At 40.1% G+C, this 18,439-nt stretch overlaps 1 protein-coding gene across 2 annotated transcripts in view; it reads right to left on the reverse strand.

Moving 5' to 3' along the window:
• prtga (protogenin homolog a (Gallus gallus)) overlaps nucleotides 1-18,439 on the reverse strand; it is a 57,396-nt gene that overhangs the window by 32,204 nt on the left and 6,753 nt on the right. For both annotated transcript variants that reach the window (XM_088640933.1, XM_088640932.1), the window contains exons 3-6: nucleotides 2,027-2,171; nucleotides 1,438-1,571; nucleotides 797-934; nucleotides 227-385 (exon numbers count right to left, since the gene is read on the reverse strand). In XM_088640933.1, the coding sequence (XP_088497059.1) occupies nucleotides 227-385; nucleotides 797-934; nucleotides 1,438-1,571; nucleotides 2,027-2,171 (576 nt within the window). The remainder of the gene's footprint in view (nucleotides 1-226; nucleotides 386-796; nucleotides 935-1,437; nucleotides 1,572-2,026; nucleotides 2,172-18,439) is intronic.

Raw genomic sequence — 18,439 nt, forward strand, 5'->3', positions numbered from 1 at the left:
TCCCTCCAGCATTACATTTTATATCACGTGTGCTTTCAGCTCAATAATGAACTGGCAGAAGCATAATGCAGAGGAACTTGGCCCACACAGAAGGGGTAGGGCTCAGGCCCACTGTGTTTCCAATTTCGGCGAATAAGGTCGTCAAAACCGAAAAACACAAGTTTTCCACTGCCCGGCGCACGTGGATTTCTGAGGCCAAAGCAGGCTGCTGAACGCAGAGGCTTACCCAGTACAGTGAGCGTTGCCATGGCAACAGTGAAGTTGCGTGTGCCAGGGGTGGTGGCCCTACACACATAAACCCCAGAGTGCTGCAGTTTGACGTCTGAGATGATGAGGTTGCCGTTTCCCAGCACGCGGGTGTTAAACACGTCGATGGACTTGTGGTCTATTAGGATACAGAACAGTCAAGTTTGCCCACACTACTGAATCAAGTCATCTGAAATAAACAACTTGCAATAATTACACAGTCTGCAAACCCTCTCTGCTTCCAGAATACCACAAAAAAAACAGACTATGGTTTTACTGATGCCGTGATGCATTTCCAAGTTCATTATTCTTTGACCCCAATTTTATCTTTACTACGAATTCAAAAATGAATGTATTGGAATTAAATACCTATCAAGGCATCCAGTGGAAATTAAAAGTATACATTATTTCATTGTTTCTGTTACAGGTACGTAACTCACACCACTGAAAAACTTCAATACGTTGCACAGTGTCAAAGAGCTTGAAACTACTTTTAATCAACGATCAGGACCGCCTTTCAAACGCAACCTTAAAACCGAACACCGATTACCTAGGCGACTCCAAGAAATAATGGGCTTTGGATTTCCAGTGGCCACACACTCCAGGATAGCGCTCTGATGTAGAGATGTTGTAATGTTCTGAGGTCCTGCGATAATTTTTGGTCTTTGCAGTGGTCGGGGGCCTGAAACTAAAAAAATAAAACATCTAAATCGGACCAACAAGTCCCAAATGACATGGCAACAAAGTCCCAGTGAAAGAATGACACCGCTTTAGCTTCGATAATAAAAACAATCATGATAATGACTTTCTTCGTTATAACCCAGAAGGGCTTTGCATATACAAAAGGATCCATTTCATCCACCACATCATCAGTAGCCCCACCAAACAGTAGGTTAGGGGGAGAAAAGTCAGGAAAGGCCTTTCATTTGAATTAAGGGGGAGACTTTGGTGGGCCACCATGAGTAAGAACAATGTGGAATTTAGCCAAGACGCAGAGGTTAAGACCGTGGGTTCCTTCATGACACAGTAGTAAGGACTCTGGTTTAATTTCTCATCTAAAAGCTGGCACCCCTGAAAATAAACAGTCTCCCATTACCGAACTGGGGCACTGAGTCCAGAAGGAAGAGTGACACCTACAGGACCAACAGCACCACTTTCGATACTGAGAAGAAAACACTACTCAATGCATACCTGAGGTAATAGTCAGTGTTGCCTCTGCGCTTCTCCGGCGGTTTGCAATGTTTGTTGCTACACAACGATAATTCCCGGCATCCCCTTGCTCTACACCCTGGATCTGCAGGACTCCATTTGGAAGCACAGTAATCCTATAGGAAACCAAGGCAGAGGATCTTGTCACAGAATCATCAGAAACTCCTGATCAGGAATAGCCACTGGGAACTACGAATTTGCTACGAGCTTGGGGATGTTACATGAAAAGGCAAGACAAATCATACGTTCATTTAAACTGCAGAACAGTGTATGAAAACTCACACAGGCATTCAAACTGCATCTATTAACAATATCTTTTGACATCTTGTATGCAACCAAACTGTGTTTTGGTATTGTTCCACTGTAGAATCTATACTGAAGAGTGCTTACAGTTACAGGTTATGTACCTGCATGAAACGAGATCCCTTCTTCTGAAGTCACGGCACTCGTCATGCTCAATTTCTAACTGAAAATCAGTTGGAAAATTGCAAGTCCACAGGCTGTAGCCACGAGACTAATAGGATGGAAAGGTGGCCAGATGATACCCATCTGTAAACTGATCACTCCCTACCTTTCTGTTGCAAGAGGTAAAGTGGTCCGGTTGAACTCCCATGTGATGATTGGCTGAGGACTTGCATTTATCTTGCAGGCAAATCGGGCCACCGAGCCTTCAGCTACCACTGTCGACACTGGCTGAATCTCAAAGGTAGATATACCTGCGGGGCAAAAAGAGCCTGGTTAGCGAAGCACATGATGAAATGAAAGGGTGGCTTGCTGGCCATAGAAAACAAAGTGAGGCTTCTACTGTCACACTGAACACTGAGACCTTCATGGCACTCCGCTGTGTAGCACCCTAGACAGGCACTTGCAGAAAGCCATCACCTGCTACTACAAATAAAAAAATCTCCCAAAAGCTCAAACTCTACTCAAACTCTAAAAAGCTTTTTAAATCAAAGTTGGGGATGACACATTAAGAGTATGACAGAAAGATGCAATTTCCACTACTTTTAAATTTTCTCCTACACAATGAGTGAGATTTGAATCAATGCCCACTATTATGAACTTCTGTTATCTATGCGAGAAAATAGTTAAGACCTGTCAATATAAAAAATTAAAGTAATCAGAGAGGCTCTACAAAATAACCATGCTAACCTGAAGATCAATACAAGCCTTTACAATTAAAATAAACCCCAACCCTGATAAATGAACAAAGAAATGAATGTTATCTACCACAGAACCAAAGCTCTTAAATCAATGAATGTATCTGGGACAATTACTTTACTGCCCTTAGAAATGTCAGTTCTGTCTGCATGTTGCCTTATTAACACTTCCAGTGGTGGAAACCTTATTTTTCAATTTGCTTCCTATTATTAAACTAAGAGTAGTCTGCCATTATTCAGTAATCAGACACAAAAATGTTCACTAATGGCACTTACTGAAATCAGTTTTTTCTATTGAGCTGCAAGTAATATCTGATCAATAACCAATGCTGGTCTGACATAAAGAATTCTACTATAATTGCAAAAATAACTTTTCCAAGAAAATGGCTTAAACTTTAAAACCAGTTCGGCATTTAGAAGTTTTGAGCTCAACAACAAATGTGACTCAAGTCATCCAAAAAATATGTTACTATTTTTTGGAAGTTACTTGTACTGGGAATTGGAGATACAAGCATACAGTACCTCTTGAAACAAGAAAGCATAGTACATGTCGGACAAGAAACTGATTTTTGCATCGTATTACTGTTTAATGCATTTTTAGTTTAATACTGTTCAGTACTTTAGTGCAAAAAATGCCACAAATAGCTACAGAGCAGACTGATAATGTGAAATAAAATGGTAGGTGACATTAGTTTGGACTGTACAGATGCACAGATGTGTTTTTCAGGTAAGAAACCTGGTGTAAAACTACACAGAAACATGCCAATGTAGGCACCATGCTGTTAAGAGTCCTAAAAAAGAACAGTTTGACAAGAGAAGAACAAGCTCCCACTCTCCCTGATCCATTTAAATACTAAGATGATTTTTATTCATCATCATTAGCTCTGACAGACATTCCTGAAAAGTAGTGTGTGGATCCCAGTCACTTTGTTAGTGTGATTAAAACAATAGAAAATAAGTATTATGTCCAGGAGTCACTTTTTACAGCATGGCCACATGTGAAAAGAAAAGAAAAGTCACGGTAAAGGAAGCAGTTCTTTTTTCTATGGCACCTGAAAGAAAACATCAAGTGTCTCAATAGCAAGAAAACCACACACCACAGGGAGTTAATCCACTTTAGAAAAAGTTCTGGCAAAGTAAATTGGATGTCTTTTTTTCACACACTCAATCCAACAACTAATGCCTTTTCTCTTCAGGCAAAGGAAACTGCCAGCTGTTCTCTCCTATTAAAGTGATTTTGCCATGGTTTTCAAAACCAATCTGAAACAAGGAAGACAAACAGCAAAAGCTATCTAAACCTAATAATAAATGCTTATCGGTCTCTGGATCTGGCCCAGGCTAGCTCTAAAACAAGGAATCGTAACTGGAGATAAGCTTTCCCCGATAAACCTGGCTTTTATCAGTCACAGGCTTATCATTTGAGTGCAAAGACCAAAAGAAGCTACAGTCCCTAATTCACTTTTACAGCTTTTTATGATGCATTGCAACTCAAATGATGTTGCTGTGAATAAACCCACATCTGCCTATAATTTCTGCACAGAGCCTAGGCCGAAATACACTGGAGCATCGGTTTGTTGTCCTGCTTTGGCACAGTTCAGTTTTTGGGGGTGAAAGGGGAGGGCTCTCCCACTCTATAATAGGGTCCTCAGATTACCTTTTGCATACAAGCACTGTACAGAACACTCCTGTTCCTACCCTGCCTTGACCTATCCCTGGCTGAAACAGGAATGATTACCACTGGCAGAAACAAAATCCACCAATAAACATCATTTAGAAGTGTACGTCTTATTCATTATCACTGAGTAAATGTTTAAGTGTTTCTTTCTTACTTGAAAGGGCAGGGAAAATATATCTATAATTTCAGCAAGTGAGGTCCACTTTAAAATGACAAATCTGCAAAAACAATGCAGGAAAACAATGGACTTAACTCATTTCTGTAATTCTTCTGTAAAACAATGCCACCCAGGAACTAAATGGGTTCTGCATTATGGGGTTCATCTTTATATTGCCTCTGCTTTGAAATGAGATATAAGTATAGTCTCCTTACAGGAAAGCATCAGCAAAGCTCTGGATGCAGATTACTAGAAGCCATGAAATGCCCATTTGGAAAACAGATCAGGTTCACAGACTCTGCATAGTTAAGCGTTCTGCTTGAAGGGACTAGGACAATGATTTCTTATACTTCACTTTCACTGTATTTATTTTCATTAAGAGTAACGTGGCATGTTAAGACTTTTGATTTGAATATTCATTATTTGCACTTACACTTAAGAGTATTAGGGCGAAAGTCTTATTGATAACACAGTCAGAATTCACTGGCATGGAACTTATTTTGATACTGTAGTTCATATTAGAGGCATGTTGAATACTCTATTTCTGGTGCATCGCCCTGTCAGAAACAAAGATCGCTCCACTGCCAGTCCAAATTACTGAATATGAGATCTGCGAAAGGTTGTGTACACTGGTGCTCCTTTAGATCATGAAAATTTCAGTTTCACAATGACAAATACAAAAACGGTATTAAAGAATCCTTTTCCATGTTTTCCAGTTTAATCAAAGATACAAGTGTAACTCACTAGATAAATCAGTGCTAAGAGACACAAATAGCCTCTGTCAGGCTACAGCGATAAAGCTCATAGTAAGCTCTCTTGACAACTTAATGGCACATAAACAGAATATATAATTTTGAGTTTTTTGTCCACCATGAAACAGCTGCTTTTCAAGTGGCAGCACTTGGGAAAGATTACATGGTGTTGGCCTATGCTCAAAATGGCCACAATCAAACACTCAGGCTGCCCATAGATTCTTTTTACCAATAACGATCTTCCAGCCAATGGAAAGCCTTTAAGTCCTGGATTAGAACTGTTAGAAATCTATCTCCTCGCAGTCTCATGTTTAACCTCTGCCGAAAGAGAGATCTCCAGCCATGTTGCTGTCAACTACTAAATCAGGACTTGCCTCGACAGAAGCTCTGGTTGCCCCGGGAATAATCCAACACTGCCGAAGAAATTCACAAATTTAATAAAATCGCCGTGACACGTTCGCATTGATCAGGCCATTGCTAAGAAGCCTTGTGCTGAACAGTGCGATCACAGTGGAACCTTCCTTTCACCTCTGAAAATAATGCTCCACACAAAGCTCGGCGACTTACTGATTAGCCCACTGTAGTCATGTGCGAGATGACAGGGGATCAATTATATATTAAAATGTGACAGTCGATTATTTCACACTCCAAGACGGACTTCAAACCTTTCAATCCGCTACTGGACTGACGGGCACTAACGCATGGCCATGCGGTAACTGCTGACATGACTAGAAACGGCAACAGCCGAAAGGGGTTCGCTTTAATTAAACCGTTCGCACCAATCAACCAAGAGTGGCAGGAGACAGTGAGAAACTGTCCGTTTGATCATAATTTGGAGGACTCCCAGAAAACCTCCCTGGCCCCCGCCTACGCCCCCCCCCACCCCACCGCCCCACCACAGCAGGCCTTCTAATAAGCTATATAATGGATTTCATTTCCAGGATCCCGGCCTTCAATCAGCACTCTAATCCACTTTGCGGCGTACAAATCAAAACAGTAAAAACACCAGCATTACTCGCCGAAGCTGTCAGAGTCGATTACTCGGCCGTGGGCCTCTGTGAGGGCTCCAGGCAGAGAGCTGGGCATGAAAGGACAACAAGCAGCATGGAGCAACGGCAGGCAGGGATTTGGTTTCTCTCCTCCTGATGAACTGCGTTCCGATGCAGTCGGCACACAAGGCCGGCCACGCTCAAGCGAAACAGAATATCGCCGTTAGAAGACACGAGGTTGTTGGCACGTCGACTTCCTGCTGAAAACCCGCTGAGCTTTCGTGAAATATCTCTTCCTTTTGGCCCTACTTGCTGTCTGTGTGTATTTATCTCAATTTTCCCTGAACAACCTTTCTTGTTTGTTTTCCTAAGGGGTCTCCTTCTTGGCTTGTTCCCAAGGCTGGGGGAAACCTACACAGGATAGAAATATCCTGCACTGCCATCCACTCCCCCTACACAGGGTCTTTTTCGGTTGCCATCCTTTGTGAAATTACAACAGCATGATAGATCAGGAAAGGCCTTAAAACTGTAAACAGTGTCCAGAGCAACCCCAACAATTCACACTGACCCACAGGCACAAAGATTGATCACACCAAAGGTCACTAAGGTCAGCCTTTACTCTCCCATCCCCCCTCCCCTAAACATCTTTGTTCAATCATTTTTTTTAAGCCAATCAATCGGAAACTCTTCTCCTGAACATCTCCATCTAAATTGTTTTTTTTTTGTCCAAGGAAAGATACTCTTATCAAAAAAAAATGTGTGCTAAGGTCAGTGGCTAAATAATGTTGACTTAAAGGGGAACTGCAGTCCCAATTTCTTAGACCGGTTATTAAATCTCAGTAACAAATCAAATTCATTGACAGTATAGAAAAATTTGAACTAAGCACAAAACTGTGAAATTTGTGAAAGTACTGTAAGTCACCATGTTGTCACAAACACCTGGTCTCGTCATGGGCGAGAGCGAGAGTTTGCAAAAATTACAGTGGCTCTGTGGCTCAGGATCTGCGCCTGACCCCGAGCTTCTCTCTCCCTATCTGTGTGACTGTGTCTCATGGAAAGCAAGCTGGGGTATGCAAAAAGATGAATTACTAATGCAAAAAATTGTATAGGGCTAATAAAGTGATGTTATGTTATGTTACTACATGACGTGGCCCTTCCTGCTCACAAGTCACAGTAATGATGCAATGAGATGTACGAGCGAATAATATGAGTGAGGTTGTTCCAACACGATGGGTTAAGAAGCATGTAGGGTTAAGAAGAAAATAGTATTTGTCTGTAAAACCATCCGGAAGTGGACAACAATATTTCTCTTGGATTCAAAGAGATGTATTCACAAGCCCGTTTATTTCCAGTGTCATAAGGCCACATCACGTCACAGGATGTTTGATTGCCTTGTTCTGAGTCCTAGAAATGGCACTGCACATACCTGGAAATTTTGTCTATTTTGTGAAATAAATTGGAGGTTTCACAAGTAATTGTGTACATTTTACTCTTATGGTGGTTTGAAATGCAATCACCAATGCGGACTCTTTCTAACCCCGAAATATAGAAATACCGTTGCAGTTCCTCTTTAATTACGATAATTAATTACAAATAAATAATTACGAATAACTACCAGTTTGATTAATATCCAACACAGGTTTTAAGCTTTCATATTGCAGGAATCACAACCTCATTCTCCCTCAGGAAAGCACCAGAAACCTACACTGTTGATGCACATTCACCACCCATAGCATTTGTCTGCTCCTATGTGTCACCACTTCAAAAATAAGATTTTTAATAGTTTCCAGCATTTGTAAATGAAAATCCCAGCAGATAATAATCAAAGGATTCCGAAACAGAAAACACTCAGTGCAAGGGAATCAAGCAGAATATAAATCGCAGCTTTCATCCAAGATCTTAAATTGATAGGATAGAAATTCAGTTTGAGTTAAAACATCAGTTTTCAGCTCAAACCAACAATAAAATATTCTGATTCTCAACAGTTTCCAGACTTTGCTGTTTGGTGTCAGTTGGGCCATCTGACTAACCCCTGTCAGATAAGGGTAAAGCACACAGAAAGCTACATCATGCAATACCAGATTCGTATGTACAGAACTGTCCTCAAGACAGTTCTGACAATCCTTTCATCTGCGTCTCCCAAGCTCCAGTATCACGCAGGTTAATTGGAAGAATGTGAACTGTTCACAACTGTTTGCTTTCCAAAGCCATCCTATATGTTATCACCGCAACAGCCTCGCAGACTGGCAAAGGGAGAGAGGAGTGCACAGGGACCGAGAGGAAGGCTGTCTTAGAAAACAAGGAGCTGAAATAGAAAAAAAGAGCTGAAAATCACAAGAGGCAGCAGTCGAGATTAGAGAGGGATCAGGGCTGTACCGAACTGAATCCTTCTAGGTGCAAGGTTATCTTGTCTGATTGCACAGCTGCTGCTTGTACCATGAAAGTACACTGACAAGTCTTCATTAAAATGGAAAAGACGAAGGTCTTCATTCAACTAACCTCAAAGAACATGTTATACTTTGACAAAGTGGAACAATCCAAGGCCAGCTACCCATTAAGAACAAACATCTTTTCCGTGCAAAATACTGTATGTGCTGCTAGAGATAATCAGGCTAGGATGCCTTGCACTCACAATTCCTGACCCAGTACTGTATATTTCTGCATCAGCAGAAATGTACAATTACCAGAAATATTGAGGCTGATAAAAACTATTAGGTCCAGACGCAGACCACATCTTTAAATATTATTTGCTTTTTAACATAACACCCTTGGGATACTTTTGGCTGGGACTGATGGTTCCTGTAAAGTTTGATTTGCAGATAACAAAACTGAACAGGACTGCAGCTTCTCATCCAACCACAATTTTGTTGATTTATTTGATATACTGCAGTAGTTTACAAGTTCGACTGGCACTCAGGACTTGGTTATCTCTAATAAATAACATATCTGGTCAATGGGCACATGGTTTCCTAGGTGCTTGTGCTTGGAATACACACACAAGTATTACCAAAACACTAAACAAAGTAATGCAGCAACAATGACGAAACTCATTGTACAAACTGATTTTTAATTAAAAATATCAGATCATTAGGCTGTTCCCTTCCTTTGTTTAAGCAACAAAATGATAATACCTTCAGGATTCAGCTGAAGATTTATATACAAAAGAGAAATTGCTGAACTGTCACCCTCCATTCAAATACACATAATTCTGACTGAGTTTACCTCCCCAACTATGATTAATAGTTGTATGAGGCCCATGCTGCCAGACTGACTTGTAATACAAGGAAAAATCCCAGTGTGATTGAATGGGCCTTAAGTGAATGATTACCAGTGCATTGGAGTTTGACAGATTCTTAAGGCATTTAAATCCCCATGTTTTAACTGTGGAGCAAAGGGATTTTCCCTTGAAACTGCAGTTGACATTTTGACATATCAGCTCTAGATCTGACTCGCTATTTTTCCACTGCCTATTTTCAGTATAACTGCCGAAAATAAGCATATTAGCAAAGGTAGTATTCAAAGAGCTCTCTATGGGATATTCTTGGGAAACTGATTCAATACTTTCTTCCAAACACCAGCATTATGCTGGTAAACAGGAATTGCATTAATGTCAGCTGTGACTCCAGTCTGAACCAAAAATGTATTTAAAAATTTAAACACTAAAATGGTCCTATGGTCCACATTTTTTTATTGTTCATGTAAATAAACATCTAATGTTAAAATATTATATTAACAAATTGCATCTCAACAAATGTGAATTATATTCCATTTGTTTATTTATACATGTGTAGGTGTAGCCACAGTCTGTTGAGAATCCTAACTTTCAGCACAGTTCATCTCACCCGACTCCATGAGGAACAACTCTGCCTGCATGAATTGGGAAGATAGATTATTAAGAAAACATCAACAGAACTACTATTTAAAACACATGAACCCAAAGCAAGTTAGGCAACTAAAAATATTGACCAAATATGACAAATACAGTATATGACCAAAGATCTTAGAGGTGTGTGAGTACACACAGAACCCACAGATCTGGCTTACATAGTTTTCTAATCATGAAAGGGCAGTTTATACTTTGGTTCGTCTAAATGGTATTTTGTACATCTATTTCTCAAATGGCTACATTTGTAAGACTGTATTCGGTCTTTTATAAACCTTTTCACCAGAGTGTAGCAAATTTTTAACAGAATTAGTTCCGGGCTATCTGATCCTTTTGTAAAACACAAACAGACTATCACTGCTATAGGAATCTGAAGTGGTGTAAGACACACCAACAGAGAGAGGATCAGGGCATTGATCCCTTTAACAAATGTACATGTCCTCGACGCACAGACCAGTACTTATTAAATTAAGCAAAAGGGAGTCAGAAGCTAGGCACTTAAAAGTCCTGAACTGCTCTGGAGGTGAGCAAAATGTGAGACTGACCTCTAATCAACAGTAAAGCACATTCCTCATGGTTACACAACAGGGGTTTCCCACCAGGCAGGTATGAAATTAGTGGCAGAAAAAGGGCACTTTGAGACTATTCAAATCAAAGAGTTAAAAAAACAGTTAACAAATACAGTGTTAGGAAACAGTGCGGGCACATTGATTATTGAAAAACAACAAAACTAAACTAGCGAAATCTATACCCACTTTGGCTAAATGAACAATGATTAGTACCTTGGTTAAAACTAAACACATAACTGACCTTTTACTTATGGGATCCAGGGATAGCTGTAATGTCTAGTGCTTTTTAATCAGATGTTAAATAAGGTGAAGGACAAAGCAAGCTATAATATACTGCAAAAAGAAATTTGCTTAGATTTAATTCCTTAATGTTATGAAAGCTTAACGGCAATTTTCTGTTCCTTTTTTGATAGTCTTTGGGCTTCCTTTTCCAGATTCTTCCGCTGTTGTTCCAAAGCCCTTTTCTCCCTTTCTGCCATTTTCTGCTGCCTTAATACTTCCTCAGCGTCCCTGGCGGCATCGGCCTTGTCTTACCAGCATGTCATACCACACTAAATTACTGTCGTTCTAGAGGATAAAACCCCCACAGAAAATCATGCAAAATTGCACCTGAATGCTTTTAGGGTGTCAAGTACAAAATTAGTTTCAATTCCTTAGACGTGTTAATTCTCAAATCATAAATAAGAAAAATAAGCATTGTAACATCTATATTAAAAAAAACTTTGTAAGTAAAAAGCAACAGAGATCCTTAATCTGGGCTAATATTGGTTCAGGCGATGAAGTGGCAGAGAATGTTTAAACTGCACTTTATTTTGCGACAAAACACTTGGCTCACAGCATTGCATTACATAACATCACCTCACGAAAAACTAAAATACGGAAGTCTTAGTCTTGGAAGTCATTCAAATAAATCCAGTTTTTCACATTTTTGCAAATTATATTTCAGCCATGGGAGACATCCCTGCTTTGTTCTATGCAGTGCATCTTCCCAAATAGAAACTCAAGTGACACCAGCACATAAACAGGATCTGACTGCTCACTTTATACATTTTTAGGTTGTTTAAGAAAGGGCATGGGCAAAAAAAAAAAGTTTAAAAAAATAAATAAAACAGGTTTGCTCTCAAAGGAAGGTCTTTTAAATAATCGCAGAGCAAATGTTTCAGAAAATCCCACCGGCACAAATAAAAGCGGATCTGGGCCATCTGCCCCTTCCACTGCCCTCTCACCTTTCACCTCTGCCCTCAACAAATCTCTGCTGGAGCATAGCTTAGTAAAGCAGGGCCCAGCCGGCTCCACAGCCCACAGCAAACTGCGCCTTCTGGCTGCCTGCAGACAGCCAGTCAGTGACACGGGGCAGGGAAGGGAACGCTGGAGACTTCGGTGTTGCAACATCTCTTCCTCTTTAAGAAAATGAGTGTACATTCTCTGCTCCATAATAAACTAATACTGGGCAATGCCCTGCTTAAAAGGCAGGTATCCTTGCTGATTTCGGTCACTGAGGCTTTCAGGACAGCCACATCAGGCTTTATCATGTATTTTCTTTAACACTGAAATACATTCATTCACATACTGTACATCTTCAACATTTATTTAAAGAAAACCTGCTAATTCCCTACTTATTCGATCTGAAGAGCCCTTCAGTAAGTACCAGGCTATTAAACTTAAATGGTATTGATGAATCTTGGTTATCCTTCCTTTGTAGCCAATACTGTTCTGAAGGAGTGAATTAAATCTGTTAAAAGTCTGAAGCCTTAATATAATTACCACCTCTGCAGTCTTTAATGAGAAGAGAAATAAATAAGGGTTAGCAGAGCAAAAAAGGCTAAAGTCAAAAAATACCCATTAACATGAAACTCATGTGCAAATTAGAAACTGTGTTCCCACAGCAATTTTTCCTTAAAAGAAGACGATAAAAAGAGGCTTTAAGGCATTGTGCCCCCAAAAATACCTTCTTCTGCCTTAAAGTTAACTGCTAATCTTCTGAATTGTGCCTGTTACACAAGAAAGCTGCCCTGCTAAACCGTGCAGCAGAGGAAACAGTGGGTCAGTGGCCGGGTCACACTGAAACAAATGTTCCCTCAGAGATGCCGGCCGCCATGCTGTCCTTCTCCTCAGTGCTGACATGCCATGTTGCCGGTTTCTTGGAAACTTTAAAACACTGGAATCCATGTGAGCAGTAGCGAGCCAGCGCTCTGGATTTCTACAGGGGACTGGAAGCAGCACGGCTCCCCCTGGGAGAGCAAGAGGCCTTGGCGCAGTGGAGAGCAAGCCCAAACTTCAGGTGTCTCCAGGAACCCAGGCCACACACAAACCCCGAGATTGTTGTTATGCAAATCATAAAGGCCATTAACGGACAGAGAGCCCACATAACCTGATTCCTTTAAACACTTTTATGAAACTAAAGGTTAATTTTATTGCATCTATTTAATGGCCTTAAAACCTCCTTAAATGTAACGTTTCACTGTAATATGGTATTCAGAGGGTTAGCTGCAAGCATCTCGCTTTAATACGTTTATCAGGCTTCGTTCAAAAGCATGACCATGCATACCAAAGTATGCCAAAGAAAGTATAAACAGCATCAAATTAACGGTTCTCTCTTTTACTTTCCTCAATTTGGTAAAACAGAGAATCGAGTCCTTTGCCGTAGTCTTAATCTGTACCACTTCAGAACAAGCCCACAATAGCAGCTGGTGGCAAAAACAATCGAGCTCAGAAGCTTAGCCTTGCCTCCCTGTTAAAGAAGGTTCTTTAATTCACAATTATGTTAAAAAATTAGAAATACATTTTTAAAAATGACTTTTAATGGTTATTTAAATAAAGCAATCACTTAGCAAGTTCTGTGCTCCACTATTGGAATTGGAGAAACATCAGTCTCAATGTAGAAGCTTTCTGAAAGTATCAGTCAACAGGACAATGGCTATGTGCACAGCAGAACTAATTCGCTCGGGCCATTTCATTACTTCTCCATTCCCAATGGTGTTAAAAAACAGGAAATGACAGGAGAGACACCAGTTAGGCACTTTAGCCTGCTTCAAAGCCTTTCAACTTGTGTGGCTGTTGTTCGTTCTGATTAAAAAAAAGGTTGATGCTCAAGCAAGGCTCTGACTTGGCCTAAACTTCTTAGACTGGAGCAATTTGCCAAATGAATGACTGAAAACAGTGATACCGAACCCTGCAGATTCTCCTTCCATAACCCTGCTGCTTCAAAAAATGATGTGCCAAAACCAAGTGATTCACCAAATACTAGTACTGACTAACATTTAAAGTTCCAATTGCGTATGCATTTTTGTCTAATTTTGTTTTTTTAATTCTGTTTCAGGGATGGTTTACAACAGAATTTCCACATGGCAGTGTGAAGGCTGGTGCCAATACTGTATCTGAATTCACAATCACAACACCCTCCCTAAACGACTGTCAGTTCAGCAAAAAATGAACTGTCTAAAAGTATTAAAATGTAACCCCAATTTGATTTATCAAATAAAATCACATCTTATACATTAATGGGTATGTGTATCGTGTTATATCTTTTACCTGCTTCCAAAGCAAATTTCCCATTTGGAACAATAAAGGAAACAAGTAATCTGAGAGATTAATTTAAGGATGTAATTTTTGGACATGAAATAAAACCTTTTCGATTTTTGGAAGAAAAAAATAGCCACACTGTGGGCTTCCAGCTCTCTCTGTTGTAGAAAACTGTCTATATACATGCTCACGACTACACAAGTAATCTAGTCCACTAGGCCAGCAATACTAAGACCATGAGCATGAAGGAAGAGGAGAAACTTGTAGCGGGTCCTATTTCATCACAAGCAACTTGTCATGCTCACTCAGACACAGCCAGGAGCTTAAGCCCCAGATCTGACGCTTGAAATTTATTACATCCAGTGGAGGAGTCCTTGATTCTAACTGCGTCTGTTTCACAGCCAGACAGCTGCGGTGATCTCCGCGCGCACGGCTCAGCATATTAGTACATCAGAACTGACAAATTACAGGGCTCAAAGCTGCTGCAGAGCACAACCAGGACGAACCAGCTCTTTCCCAGTGCCCTTTTCCCAAATCCTTCTGCGTGATGGGTCTTCCGCCACCGAAGCCTGCTAATTACTTTCCACTCAGTGTGCACCTGTAGCACACCCGGCTCTTTCTGCAGTCTCTGTCCAAGGCAGGAAAGAGTTTTCTCTCCCCCGCCAGCCCACCCAAAAAGAGGGTGCTCTTACACACGCTGGAATCTGACGGTAAAAATCGCAACTAAAAATCATAAAGCCCCGAAAAAAACAAAAATGCTGTTTTGATTTTTTCGATTGCCCGCTGCGCGTATTTGAATGTCCAGTGGCCAGAAGAGTGGTCTAAAACTGTTTCCCATCGTACCTACAATAAAAGGGATATAGACATTTGTGATTAAACTTATCAAATTTACTCTGTGTGGTTTATGTGCCTTTGTTCATTTTCTAAGGGTCTTTCAACAGTTTTGCTTAAGAAGCAAAAAAAAACATTCAGAGAACACGAGTATTAGTGGTGGTAACAAATTCACAGATCATGAGCTTAAAATAAACACCACACTACATTTCACACTCTATTCAGGCCAGTCTAATTATTAAAATGGATTCCAGGCCTGACTGCCACTTGCCAAAGACAGGGATTCAAAAGGGTTCATTTTGTTACTTTGTATGCAAATGCCCATAAAAACCACCACATGCTGTGATCAAGGGAAAATGGATTAGGACACAAGCAACAAATGTAAAGCAGTCATGCTCAGTCAAGAGTGTGTCCCACATCACCAACCACACCACAGCAACTGGCTTCACTCGCCCCCTGCATCCTGTATTGACTTAGGGAGCAAACCAAGCAAGAAAACAAAAACACCAACCAACTGCTTATTTGAGCCCAGCAGATGACCAGGACATTTGCACCCTGCGTTTTTATACAGTACGCACGAGAAAACAACAATGGAACTGCCTTTTGCATTTGCAACAGCAGCAGACGTAGCCTGCCGGCCTGCATTAGCAGATTTTTTTTATGGAGTAAAATACTACATCTCAGTAATGTGCAATGCCTGTATCTGTAAATACTAAATCTATCACTAGTTTTGCAGATGTTTTTCATATGGGTAGGCATTGGTTTTTCTTTGTTTTGTTAAGCAAATGGTCAGTCCTAAAAAAGCTCAAACGAGCAGTTGAAAGCAGGAATGCTTTGCTGAAAAGCTAAACGGATCAATCACTGCACTGATAGCTGCTGGGAAGATTCTGGATAAAGTTTGTGGCTTTGTCCTTTTCTCCCTTGAACACCCTGGTCTTTGTGAGTCCAAGAGGTCACTGGGGAGCTGTTGCTAAGTTTCTTAAGGTCTCAAATTATTGCTCGTGTTTCGCTGCCTCACATTCTCAGCACTCTTAATTAACCTTTTTTGTTTCTAAACTTCTTAGCGGGCAAAATTTACTTTTAATTACACACACAGACAGAAAGCTGATGAGAGAGAAAGCCTTCCATGCTTACTGAATTTAGGAAACAGAATATCAAGCTAGTAAAAGCAAAATGCGTTGAACTCAAATCTACTACCTACTAAACACCAAAAGCTCCCTACACTAAAGCACTGTTTGCCGTGTTCTGCGATAAGTGTTTTAATTGAAAAATCTTGGGTTATTTATAAATTCTTAACAAAAAAAGAGACTTTGTGGGCAGCGTGGTGGTGCACTGATTAGCACTGCTGCTGTCTACCAGCTCTGGAGCTCCGGGTTCAATTCCATACCTAGGGCGCTATCTGTGTCTCCCCACCTTTGCATGGGTGTCCTATGGATGCCCTGGTCTCCTCCCACAGTGCAAAAACACCCTGGTAAGTTAACTGGCTTCCAGAAAACTTGGCCCTGGTGTGCATGTGTCAGTTTACAAAAGTCCAACATCTTGATCACTACCATCAGTGACTGCAGCGTCCATCCTATTCTGAAATGCTTGTTCAACGCTACCCCCAGTTATCTTGTTCTTTGTTCAAATGCTTTATAGGTGGACATTCTCAGTTACTAGACGTGTTAAGTTACTTCATCTTCTCAAATACTTTAAAACTACAGCTGTGCATGAATACTGTCCCAGATTCAGCATGTGTGAATACAATAGTCTGATAAAAGTATCACGTTCTTCACTTTGCTGTAAATCGAAATAAAGAAGCTCGTACTGCTCTCTTCAAAAAGGGTTATTAGGCCAATGAATCACTTCCCTGGTGTCAAGAATGGTTTGCCAAGAGGTCATTCTGGAATTACTGGACAGCTTTAGAGTTTGTAATTAACCTGGACATGGGATTTCTTAACCTTATAAAGCATTTAAAGTCATGTGTCAATTCAAAACAGCACATCTCTCTAACCTTTTAAATTCAAAATGTAAACACAAATTCAATATGTCCAATTATGCACCGGATTTAAAGAATGTACATAAGGGAAGAATTTCCTAGGCTTATTTTAGCATCCAGCTGTTTCCAACTGGAATCCAAACCATGGATGAGTTCCTCAAATTGTTTTGTGTTCTCAATAACATTTTAATTTTCTGCTGCTGTCTTGTGGTCATTGAAACATTTCATGACAAAGAGAGATCATTTTTTATCATTATTTTCATGAAGTCAGAGTGCCTTCTTCTTAAAGGTTAAAGATGGCACAGCTCTTGCCTTAACCACACATTCCACTTGCTAACACTGGAAAATCAAGCTAAGCTTTCTTATGGAAAGCAACGAAACCTAAATCTATCTTTTCTGATACCCAACTTGTTAAGCAAAAGCATTTAATTTGATCTGATAACCAGGAAGGAATATCAGAAGCTACATTTATTATTCATTTGACTGATGCTATTATTCAATTAGAAAAAACAATTGCAATTACTTTTTTTAACACACAAAATCTCACCTGTGATTAAAACCCATAATCCCCCACATTGCCTCCCAGGTGTTTACAAGAGTATTAATCAACATGATCGGCGGAGGAGTTGAATGATAAATGAAGGCTCTGCAATTTAAAATGATTTCTGCTTTTATCCGCAAAACAATTCTTTTAATTAAAGATGTTAGAAGAAAGCCATGATGATGCATTAGACTTGTAAGATACATTTTAAAGAGAGAGCCCACAATATATCTTATTGATATGGTTCTTGTCTTTTTTGTAACTTATAAAACTCAGGAAAATGTCATTAAGGAATTAAAATTTCCATTTTAAATTTATGGAGCTTTTGCATTCCAGAGAATTCGGAACCTGTCAGCGTCCCAAAAAAAACATTTGAGATATCTGCATTAGGAAAGACATGCAGAAATTTTCTGAGGTAATAACAGTCCGGCACATGGAGGAGTAAAGTACTAAGGGAATGAATCCTCAGAAAGTTGTAGAGCAACTCCTCACCAAACACTTTCATTATCCTGGGTTTAAAAAAAGAACATTTCCGCAATATGTTTATGAGAATTTTAAGGAAACAAATAGATGCTCTAAGCTTCCCATACCAGTGGCAAGTCAGTCTACACCCACTGACACCTTTCATGTAATCCTATTTAGTGTCAAAATCCACATGTTATTGTTCATGAAGACACACACAGGAGCCTCTACTCATTCAGTTAGACTTGCCCTCAGGACACATATATTACCGGTTACCAAATGTCAGGTTTCCTGCTTGTAATAACCATTTTCATTTATTCCCTCTGGCCAGTCTCACAGTACTTATTTTCTCTAAAAAAATGGCAAAACATCAGGGAGTGACACTAACTCTGGAAGACTGCATTGGCATTTTCCTGGGCAAAGCGTTAGTGTGAATATTACGGAGGAAAGACACACCTTTGTTTG

Source organism: Lepisosteus platostomus, chromosome 7 (genome assembly GCF_059453375.1).
Source record: "Lepisosteus platostomus isolate fLepPlt1 chromosome 7, fLepPlt1.hap1, whole genome shotgun sequence".
NCBI lineage: Eukaryota > Metazoa > Chordata > Actinopteri > Semionotiformes > Lepisosteidae > Lepisosteus > Lepisosteus platostomus.